This window comes from Ylistrum balloti, unplaced genomic scaffold (assembly GCF_031769215.1).
Source record: "Ylistrum balloti isolate Yb309-2 unplaced genomic scaffold, AGI_CSIRO_Ybal_v1 Utg370288, whole genome shotgun sequence".
In the NCBI taxonomy this organism is placed as follows: domain Eukaryota; kingdom Metazoa; phylum Mollusca; class Bivalvia; order Pectinida; family Pectinidae; genus Ylistrum; species Ylistrum balloti.
The window spans coordinates 1,111,777-1,123,751 of record NW_026782219.1 but is presented as its reverse complement, the minus strand read 5'-3'; the positions used below and the strand labels follow the sequence as shown (position 1 = coordinate 1,123,751).

At 38.2% G+C, this 11,975-nt stretch overlaps 1 protein-coding gene across 1 annotated transcript; it reads right to left on the bottom strand.

The window, feature by feature from the left end:
• Positions 1-2,699: 2,699 nt before the first annotated feature.
• Positions 2,700-11,774, bottom strand: LOC132552953 (mucin-2-like). The gene is made up of 7 exons (XM_060217152.1): positions 11,751-11,774; positions 11,163-11,244; positions 10,464-10,517; positions 9,266-9,852; positions 6,814-7,906; positions 3,741-4,037; positions 2,700-3,481 (listed from the first exon to the last, which is right to left on the bottom strand). The coding sequence occupies exons 1-7, from the start codon at positions 11,772-11,774 to the stop codon at positions 2,700-2,702; spliced, it is 2,919 nt and encodes a 972-aa protein (XP_060073135.1).
• Positions 11,775-11,975: the final 201 nt, after the last annotated feature.

Sequence of the window (11,975 nt, the reverse complement as noted above, 5' to 3'; positions counted from 1 at the left end):
GGTTCCAGGAGATAAAAAACTGACCAATCACATGCTTATGTGCTCCTTTTGAAGATTACAAAGGAGTGAGGCCCAACTTCAAATCCTTTACAATTTTATGAGACCCTGAGATTCGTTTGATGAACACCAAAGAATCACACTAGTCTTTTTGTCATGTCCACAAGCTATCACACATGAAACCTTCAATTTTGCCATGACATGTTCCACAGGTGCAGGGAGTGAAACTGCATTGGAAATGTCCTGAAGAGTATTCTGCTGTTTCAGATATCCTTTATTAATGCATGACTTAACTATGACTTAGTATTTTTTGGTACATAAAAAATGTCGTGATAATGTCAAAATTTCAAATGTTTATCTGATATAATAATGATGTCGAATCTAACTTTGCTTGGTTGGTGATTCAGGAGTTTAAACTTTACCAAGGACAGATATATTGTAGATATAAGCATTTCTCTTGTTACATTAAAATACGTAAAAATAAGGGACAGTCATAACATTTGTAGGTCTGGAAACGAGAAAGACGTGTTAAATACATTTCAGACATCGCTATCACAAACTCTGCTATAAACTGAACATGGATACTGCTTTTGTCAGCATGTTACATTTTATTCATATATCATCTTTGACTAAAACTCATTATCAACCTTGTTGTCATCTGAGAATGTGATATTACGAATTATGACTAATCTACTTTTTCATGGCTGGTATCATCGTTGAACCAGAAGACACTTAGCTTTTCAGAACATATTGGACTTTCTCTGACATTCATATTTTGCCCTTGTTTCATCGAATTTAAATTTGAATCAAGATTTCTTTGAATAATCCCTTAAGAATTTACAAGAGATATCAATATTTCCCTCACTAATATCTGTTTATAATTATGAGATATTTTAAAAACCTAACATCACAGAAATGGTTATTCAATTAGAAAGGTAACTTACAATATATTTCCTGCAATACACAAAAACAAGTTTCCCTACACGTGAAAACTAACAACGTCAAACACCAGACCTGCTAACCTAACTCAATATATATATTAAGACATGAAGCAATGACATTTTGTCTAGATTTTAACACCCTACATTAATACTTGGGTTAATAATTTTGTGTTGCCTTGATAAATCAATACACATTTTCCAGGATTCATCTAAATGATTTTTTTTTTTTTTTTTGACTTTTTTTTACATTTAGAGATGGATCAAAATAACTTGCCACATGTTGAATTGGGAAATATTTTGTTGGTTAATTCCAAATAATTTCAAAACAAACTCTAAACTCACATGTGAAAAGACAAAACTATGACATTGAAATTTGTTAGTTGTCTCCTGTTGGGGGGATTCTAACAAACGATGTTTCACAGTGCTGTTACCCAGTACAACCCAACACAAATGTCAATTTACCCAATACAACCCATTACAAATGCCAGTTTATCCAATACAACCCATTACAAATGCCAATTTACCCAATACAACCCATTACAAATGCCAATTTACCCAATACAACCCATTACAAATGCCAATTTACCCAATACAACCCATTACAAATGCCAATTTACCCAATACAACCCATTACAAATGTCAATTTACCCAATACAAATGTCAATACCCAATACAACCCTATACAAATGTCAATTTACCCAATACAACCCAATACAACCCAATACAAATGTTAATTTACCCAATACAACCCATTACAAATGTCAATTTACCCAAAACAACCCATTACAAATGCCAATTTACCCAATACAACCCAATACAAATGTTAATTTACCCAATACAACCCATTACAAATGTTAATTTACCCAATACAACCCATTACAAATGTCAATTTACCCAATACAAATGTCAATTTACCCAATACAACCCATTACAAATGTCAATTTACCCAATACAACCCAATACAAATGTTAATTTACCCAATACAACCCAATACAAATGTTAATTTACCCAATACAACCCATTACAAATGTCAATTTACCCAATACAACCCAATACAAATGTCAATTTACCCAATACAACCCATTACAAATGTTAATTTACCCAATACAACCCATTACAAATGTCAATTTACCCAATACAACCCATTACAAATGTCAATTTACCCAATACAACCCATTACAAATGTCAATTTACCCAATACAACCCAATACAAATGTCAATTTACCCAATACAACCCAATACAAATGCCAATTTACCCAATACAACCCATTACAAATGTCAATTTACCCAATACAACCCATTACAAATGTTAATTTACCCAATACAACCCATTACAAATGCCAATTTACCCAATACAACCCATTACAAATGTCAATTTACCCAATACAACCCAATACAAATGCCAATTTACCCAATACAACCCATTACAAATGTCAATTTACCCAATACAACCCAATACAAATGCCAATTTACCCAATACAACCCATTACAAATGTTAATTTACCCGATATAAATGTCTCATTACCCAATACAACCCAAAATGTATCGCATGCCTGGGAATGCCATTACAAGACGCTGTAATTTGACCTCGAGATTCGTTTGATGTACATCAAAGGATCAAACTAGTCTTTTCGACTTGTCCACAAGCTGTCGCACATGCAACTTTCAAATTTGCAATGACATGTTCCAGAGGTGCAGAGAACGAAACTGATTGTAACCCTGGAATATTGAGGATGTGATTGTCGAACATCCCATGGACATCTATGGTGGCGTAGGGAGGCCTGGTGGTGTATGGAGGCCTGGTGGTGTATGGAGGCCTGGTGATGTAAGGAGGCCTGGTGGTGTAAGGCGGCCTGGTGATGTATGGAGGCCTGGTGGGGTAAGGCGGCCTGGTGGTGTACGGAGGCCTGGTGGTGCACGGAAGCCTGGTGGTGCAAGGATGCCTGGTGGTGTATGGAGGTCTGGTGGTGTATGGAGGCCTGGTGGTGTAAGGAGGCCTGTTGGTGTAAGGAGGCCTGGTGGTGTAAGGCGGTCTGGTGATGTAGGGAGGCCTGGTGAGGTAAGGCGGCCTGGTGGTGTACGGAGGCCTGGTGGTGTAAGGAGGCCTGGTGGTGTAAGGCAGCCTGGTGGTGTATGGAGGCCTGGTGATGTAGGGAGGCCTTGTGGTGTAAGGAGGCCTGGTGGTGTAAGGAGGCCTGGTGGTGTAAGGTGGCCTGGTGGTGTAAGGCGGCCTGGTGGTGCACGGAAGCCTGGTGGTGCAAGGATGCCTGGTGGTGTATGGAGGCCTGGTGGTGTAAGGAGGCCTGGTGGTGTAAGACAGCCTGGTGGTGTATGGAGGCCTGGTGGATTTAAGGTGGCCTGGTGATGAATGGAGGCCTGGTTGTGTAAGGCGGCCTGGTGATGTATGGAGGCCTGGTAGGGTGAGGCGGCCTGGTGGTGTAAGGTGGCCTGGTGGTGTAAGGTGGCCTGGTGGTGTGAGGAGGCCTGGTTGTGTATGCGAGGTCGAGGTTGTGTATTTCCGGGTTGCTGCAGTGTGTTCGGAACTGAATCAGACTTTTACAGTGTGATGTCATTATAAAAAAGATGTCAAACCTCTCACTGAACAATGCTTCATGGTTTTCACGGTGACTTGAAAAGTTGATTTCCAAAGAGTGATACTTAAGATAATTGTAACTATTACATTATTTCAGTGACTGATGTAAAAATGAATTTAAAGCTGACCGGCTGTTACGATATATATAATTAATTCTACACTGTGTAACTTTCGTAGATTTTACAGCTCGATGTATGATGGGGACACACACATGTGCACAAATGCACGAACAAGTGTTGGTAAATCAAAAACCACTATTACAGCTACTGATACACCTATTATAGCTACACCCATAAATCCAATGGCCGCCGAAACTGGTCTGTTGTCCATGGCACTCGTCTTACGCCTTCTAGCTGACGACAGATTGGTTTTGTTCACCGCCAACTGCCTTTTTAAATCCATGATCTTTTTCTCTAGGATGAGCATGCGCTCTGCCTTGTTGATACTCGTGTCAATTCTAAATGTACATGTGTAGATGCACGATAACTTTGGACTTATGTATGCGCCTACAATACAAAAGCATACATTCGTTAAATATGGTTTCTATATTAGTGGAAATTAAAGATTTCGGGAAATCAAATACAAAGCATTTATTTTTACAGTGAATCAAAATTTCAACTTCTATTAAATGCTTGTATTCATTAACACCAATGTAAAGACGTGTTTTCAGGTCGACTGTTTAAGGCAGTGCTGTGCAAAATATAATCCCGTGCACTAGACCCAACCGGAACAAAGGCGAAAATGGAAGTGCCACGAAATCCACACCATGGAATGGACTATATGTGCTTATCAAGTTGTCAGTGTTGTTGACTCAACAATCAAATATGCGATGAGTTTTTGAACAAAGAAACAGAGAAATCCCTATGAATACTCCAACTCTCAAAGACAATGAATACTCCAACTCTCACAGACAATGAATACTCCAACTCTCACAGACAATGAATACTCCAACTCTCACAGACAATGAATACTCCAACTCTCACAGACAATGAATACTCCAACTCTCAAAGACAATGAATACTCCAACTCTCACAGACAATGAATACTCCAACTCTCACAGACAATGAATACTCCAACTCTCACAGACAATGAATACTCCAACTCTCACAGACAATGAATACTCCAACTCTCACAGACAATGAATACTCCAACTCTCACAGACAATGAATACTCCAACTCTCACAGACAATGAATACTCCAACTCTCACAGACAATGAATACTCCAACTCTCACAGACAATGAATACTCCAACTCTCAAAGACAATGAATACTCCAACTCTCACAGACAATGAATACTCCAACTCTCACAGACAATGAATACTCCAACTCTCACAGACAATGAATACTCCAACTCTCACAGACAATGAATACTCCAACTCTCATCACAGACAATGAATACTCCAACTCTCACAGACAATGAATACTCCAACTCTCACAGACAATGAATACTCCAACTCTCACAGACAATGAATACTCCAACTCTCAAAGACAATGAATACTCCAACTCTCAAAGACAATGAATACTCCAACTCTCACAGACAATGAATACTCCAACTCTCACAGACAATGAATACTCCAACTCTCACAGACAATGAATACTCCAACTCTCTCAATGAATACTCCAACTCTCACAGACAATGAATACTCCACTCTCAGACAATGAATCCAACTCTCACAGACAATGAATACTCCAACTCTCACAGACAATGAATACTCCAACTCTCAAAGACAATGAATACTCCAACTCTCAAAGACAATGAATACTCCAACTCTCACAGACAATGAATACTCCAACTCTCACAGACAATGAATACTCCAACTCTCACAGACAATGAATACTCCAACTCTCAAAGACAATGAATACTCCAACTCTCACAGACAATGAATACTCCAACTCTCACAGACAATGAATACTCCAACTCTCACAGACAATGAATACTCCAACTCTCACAGACAATGAATACTCCAACTCTCACAGACAATGAATACTCCAACTCTCAAAGACAATGAATACTCCAACTCTCACAGACAATGAATACTCCAACTCTCACAGACAATGAATACTCCAACTCTCACAGACAATGAATACTCCAGCTCTCGGAGACAATGAATACTCCAACTCTCAAAGACAATGAATACTCCAACTCTCAAAGACAATGAATACTCCAACTCTCACAGACAATGAATACTCCAACTCTCAAAGACAATGAATACTCCAACTCACAGACAATGAATACTCTAACTCTCACAGACAATGAATACTCCATCTCTAGGAGACAATGAATACTCCAACTCTCAAAGACAATGAATACTCCAACTCTCACAGACAATGAATACTCCAGCTCTCGGAGACAATGAATACTCCAACTCTCACAGACAATGAATACTCCAACTCTCACAGACAATGAATACTCCAACTCTCGAAGACAATGAATACTCCAACTCTCAAAGACAATGAATACTCCAACTCTCAGAGACAATGAATAGTCCAACTCTCGGAGACAATGAATACTCCAACTCTCACAGACAATGAATACTCCAACTCTCACAGACAATGAATACTCCAACTCTCACAGACAATGAATACTCCAACTCTCACAGACAATGAATACTCCAACTCTCACAGACAATGAATACTCCAACTCTCACAGACAATGAATACTCCAACTCTCAAAGACAATGAATACTCCAACTCTCACAGACAATGAATACTCCAACTCTCACAGACAATGAATACTCCAACTCTCACAGACAATGAATACTCCAACTCTCACAGACAATGAATACTCCAACTCTCACAGACAATGAATACTCCAACTCTCACAGACAATGAATACTCCAACTCTCACAGACAATTAATACTCCATCTCTAGGAGACAATGAATACTCCAACTCTCACAGACAATGAATACCCCAGAAACAAGAATGCAGACAGCCTCTCTAAGCCATGAATCCTGTTTCCACATGATAGGGTCCATTAAGACCGATCTATAATTATATCTTTTTTTCAAGTCAGCCTTGATACACTAGTTTGTCATAACGCCTAGTCTGATTATAACGAGATCGAGATAACCACTGTTCATCTAAATCGAGGTATCGGGTATCTGATATCTATGCTCCAGACTACGGTTTGTCTGAGCCAGAACCTATAGGCTTTAAAGCGAAAAATTCTAAATAAATTCCGAGTTACCTTAACTTAAAGGATAATTCAAAAGATCAGTCAAATGCATGTTTCAGATCTTTCATACAGAAATAATAGCAGCTTAAACTATTTCCACGTACCTGTTCGCTGAATGACAGACACCATTGGTGGAGGTTCTGTGGTCGTCGACTCGCGAATTGTGGACGATGTTTTCTTGGTTGTTGCAGCAGTAGTGGATGGTGTTGTAGTGGTGGATGGTGCTGCAGTGGTGGATGGTGTTGTAGTGGTGGATGGTGTTGTAGTGGTGGGTGGTGTTGTAGTGTTGGATGGTGTTGAAGTGGTGGATGGTGTTGTGGTATTTGATGGTGTTGTAGTGGTGGATGGTGTTGTAGTGGTGGATGTTGTTGTGGTAGTTGATGTTGTTGTAGTGGTGGATGGTGTTTTAGTGGTGGATGGTGTTGTAGTGGTGGATGGTGTTGTAGTGGTGGATGGTGTTTTAGTGGTGGATGGTGTTGTAGTGGTGGATGGTGTTGTAGTGGTGGATGGTGTTGTAGTGGTGGGTGATGTTGTAGTGGTGGATGGTGTTGTAGTGGTGGGTGGTGTTTTAGTGGTGGATGGTGTTGTAGTGGTGGATGGTGTTCTAGTGTTGGATGGTGTTGTAGTGGTGGATGGTGTTGTAGTGGTGGATGGTGTTGTAGTGGTGGATGATGTTGTAGTGGTGGATGGTGTTGTAGTGGTGGGTGGTGTTGTAGTGGTGGGTGATGTTGTAGTGGTGGATGGTGTTGTAGTGGTGGGTGGTGTTTTAGTGGTGGATGGTGTTGTAGTGGTGGATGGTGTTGTAGTGGTGGTTGGTGTTGTAGTGGTGGATGGTGTTGTAGTGGTGGATGGTGTTGTAGTTGTAGATGTTGTTTTAGTGGTGGATGGTGTTGTGGTAGTTGATGTTGTAGTGGTGGATGGTGTTGTAGTGGTGGATGTTGTTGTAGTGGTGGATGGTGTTGTAGTGATAGTCGATGTTGTAGTGGTGGATGGTGTTGTAGTTGTAGATGTTGTTTTAGTGGTGGATGGTGTTGTAGTGGTAGATGGTGGTGTCGAGTCGGTTGTTACGAGTGATGCTACGGCGGTCGTTACTGTAGAAGTGATTGACGCTACGGATTTCGGAGTAGCGGTTGTTGCTGGTGTTAAAATAGCTGTAGTAGTAGTCATGTTTGAATCACAATGAATGTAGCACTGACACTGAAATAAGAAGTATGTCTCAATATTAACTTTTCAGAAACAAGAGGTCTTAAATCATTTACCAGGATAATAATAATTTTCTACTCTTAGCAATATAACAAACTACTATGGACGGCATTTGACGCACATGATTTCCAGCAAATACAATGTTGTTAATCCTTTTATACATATTTGCTTATGAAAAAGTGAAGTTGTCTAAGGGGGGGGGGAGCTCTGATTAAATTTTATTTCTTAGACTGTTTCTTCAAAAGAAGAAGTGATTTACCAAGACTTTCTGTCTAAATCTCATTCTGATGACTCTTGGGACACAGGAGTCAAATTCCCCGTTTGTACAAAATTGTACAAACATGATCAGGAATGAATGTACTCATTTGTGTCATAATTCGAACAGAAGAACAAAAACATAAAAAAAAAAAAAATATACCAACATGGCAACATTATTATAATTTAAACTAAAATTCCATAAAACTAGGGCAAAATATGATATAAAAATGTTCCGGAGGAATAAGAGTATAATTAATGACTGATCTCTATTTCCTCTACTGTGCGCGTCAATCTGGTGTCAAACTCTTTAATCCAGTGATGTCCTTGATTGCAAGTCTTAACCCTGGGGTTGATGTGTAATAAAGAATATCCATATGCATGCATGTATGTCTTGTTCATGTGTTTAGCATATTTTACTTTTCGGACTGGTAGTTATTGATGATCTGCATTGAAATCGCCATCCCATTCGAGTACATTTGTAAATATATATATACTTATTTATAACTTTATTTATTTTACAACAATTGCGAAACAAGTTAAGTCAACTTATACTAATTACTCTTGTTGGCCCGGATGTAAGCGCTCGAGGGGTCCTATTGTGGGAGGAAACTGCAGTACCCGGGGAAAACCCACGTGGTCGGAAAGATGACCCCTTACCTTTTCACGTCCGGGAATCGAACCCGGCTAGGTGAAAGGCGAGTGCGTTACCACTGCGCCACCCGACCACCCATTTGTAATTAGTGTTAACGAAATAAAGGTTGTATAGTTCTATCTGAAATACTGAAATACGCAACAAATACCGACACGTCAATATTACTTCAAAGACGAATCCAACAAAACGGGGTGGGGGGTGGGGGGTGGGGGGGAATAGTACAAAGAGGTTACAAGAAACGTACATAAGGGGCAAGCGTCTTCTGCTTTGTTGACAACTTGTATCATGTAAATCTCTCTCAAGTCAACATGTTAATACCAAGTTTCCAAATTAGAATAATGGTTCCAAAAACTGGACCACTAAACAAACTGCAATGTATGAAACATGATAGGCTTAATTTTCCCTTTCATGCCGTTTGACAAAAGAGGAACAAACCTACTTACTTTGATTGTATTTAGCAGTCGGTATTGTGGTTGTGCAAATGGTCGTATTTGAGTTATGTTTAATCCAAAAGCTGGGTCATCCTCTGATACGAAAACATTGATATATCGTCCTTTCAGCTTCAGGAATTGACTTGTCCTTATATATGCTGTTTGCAAGGAGTCCGTAAACATGAGCGATGCGTCTCCATAGTTAGCGTTAGTAGCGAGGAAAGTTGGTGTAGAATTTACACACATCAGCTGAACGCTTGTAGGACTGTATGGCACTATATAGACTGTACAGGTTTGTGTACAGTTAATGTAGAAATATTTGCTTTTTTCTGTATCGCTGTACAGCTTGTAGAACGTGCTCTTGTCAGGCAGTGTAATGGACAAATTTGGTATGATCTCATTAAATGACAACTTAAAAGGCTGAATTTTGTCACTGATAAAACACCCTCTCTCCGAAATATTTAATGCCCAGCCTGTTTTTATAGAGTATAGAACACTGGCTGTATTCTTGACGTCTAGAATATAACTGGTATTGACAGAAGCAGTGCATACCTCGCTTACTGTCATTCCTATCACACAGACACCATAGTAGTCTTTACCTGGAATAGAATATAGGTATTTTCGAACATAACAATACGAATGCCTGTAAATTTAACTGACTTTACAGTTTCTCATCACTGTTCGATATGAGATTTCAAGACCTACACGTCTTTCTCCCAAACTATCAATCTCCTCCGGAAACGATAACTAAGTATTTCAATACGACTCTAAATTTATTTTGAAAATAAACCTAGTTATAGAATTATAACTTCAACATTCATGTAATGCAGCTGGTGTGTTGAAATTTCCATACTTAAATGTAACTACTTGCAATATTCTTTTACAGCTGTACAAAAAGTCATATTTTTAATATGCTATTTTTTTAAATACAAGAAAAATAATATCTTTTAGCATATACTCATACTCTTAAACATGTAGCTAAAACAAGGCAGATTCATGATTTCAAGAGGTGAAAAACGTGGTGCTTTGCATTGTTTCTAGAGAGAGAAAGAAAAAGACAATCATAGATAAGAATAGATGGAAGAAAGGACATAGAAAGGAAAAAGTGATTATTAAATAATGGAATAATTACTTTTAGAGTTGATTTAGTCGTAAAAAATGAAACATTAAAGAGGCACCGAGGATAATAATATGAAAACAGCATACATACCTCTTGTAAACATGACGGGCAGAAACAAAAGCAGGACTTTCAAGCAACCCATATCTGCAACAACATACAGTAAAAGGTTTTATAGTTCTTCAGTAGCATGAACCAAGTTGCTTCTGGATCTTCTCGAATTTTGGAGATAGTTATTATTCATTTTAACACTTAGCGATTTTTGGAGGAGTCAGTGATGTCCGTAAAATAACAATTAGACAAAATTAAAAATTGTCCCTCAAACTCAAACTTGATGAAAACAAGTGCAAAATATTACCAAACTATTTTCACGGAGATCCTCTAAAACACAAAGAGAACAAAGCAAGTTGTTCCGGAGGAGTAAGCGTTTTTTGCTTCATCGTTCATGACATTCGCAATATCAATACAAATCTTGGTTCATCCATGCAAGTGACGTCACATTCTCAAATGAGAGTTAAGGTCAACAATGAAACTACCAGGTCTACTGACGAACATCATTTAGTTTCATATCAGTAGGAAAATAGAACTCCATTCCTACATCATTGTTTTATATTGATTTATTTATTTAACGACGCCCTTTGAACATTTATCAATGATACAGAAACGGCGGAAAATATGCCTGCAACATTATTTCTCATTATGTCCTTAAATGATAATGAAAAGTCCTCCTACGCTTACCAAAGGAAAAGATCAAACAAAATCTGCTGAATCTTTGTAATACTTAAGATCTTAATATTGATTTCTTTGTTTGTTTTATTTGTTTGTTTGTTTTTTGTTTTGTTTTGTTTTTTTTTTTTTTTCTTTCTTTTCCATTCTATGTGTTGTTCTTAACACTCGCCTTCGTCTTACTTTGGATCATAAACCCCATTTAAGAAATGTAGGTCATGTAGTGTATATAACAACGAAAAGGCCACTTAACACATTAAACAATACTAGCGCTAGATAGGAATTTGTGACGAAAATCACGTTTTAGTATTATGACGTTACCATAAGTATGAAAAATTGCCTATCATTATCTAGTGTTTTAAATGAAAGTGAATTAAATGTTATTGTCAGATCTTGATGATATTGGGTTTTTTCCGAAATAGGTCGAGGCCAAACAGAGATAGAGACATCACAAAATTATAACCAGGGATACCTGGATGTTAACAGCTATCTGACTATAAAGTTGTTATAAAGTTATACAATTACACAGACTATTCTGCATTCTCAATTTTCCCTCTTCATTTTAGAACTACTGAAAATAGTTCTGTCTGTATTTCAATTTCTTAATTTCCCGTATTTCAGTTTCATGGTACAGGTTCTCCAAAATAAGTTTACATTGTGTTTCAAGATGACGGTCATCGCGGTTGATTGGATTTCTCTCAGACCATTTCAGGTCATTTTAGACAAGTAAGAGATAAATTCCAGTTGTGGAATTCGCGAAGTTTGAAATAGATATTGTCCCAGAAAGCCATGATTTTCTAATCCATTAAATCCAAGTGATCCATTAAAGAGCAGTCAAGCATGCGAAATTATTCATGTTAAAAGAAACATTTTATTGGT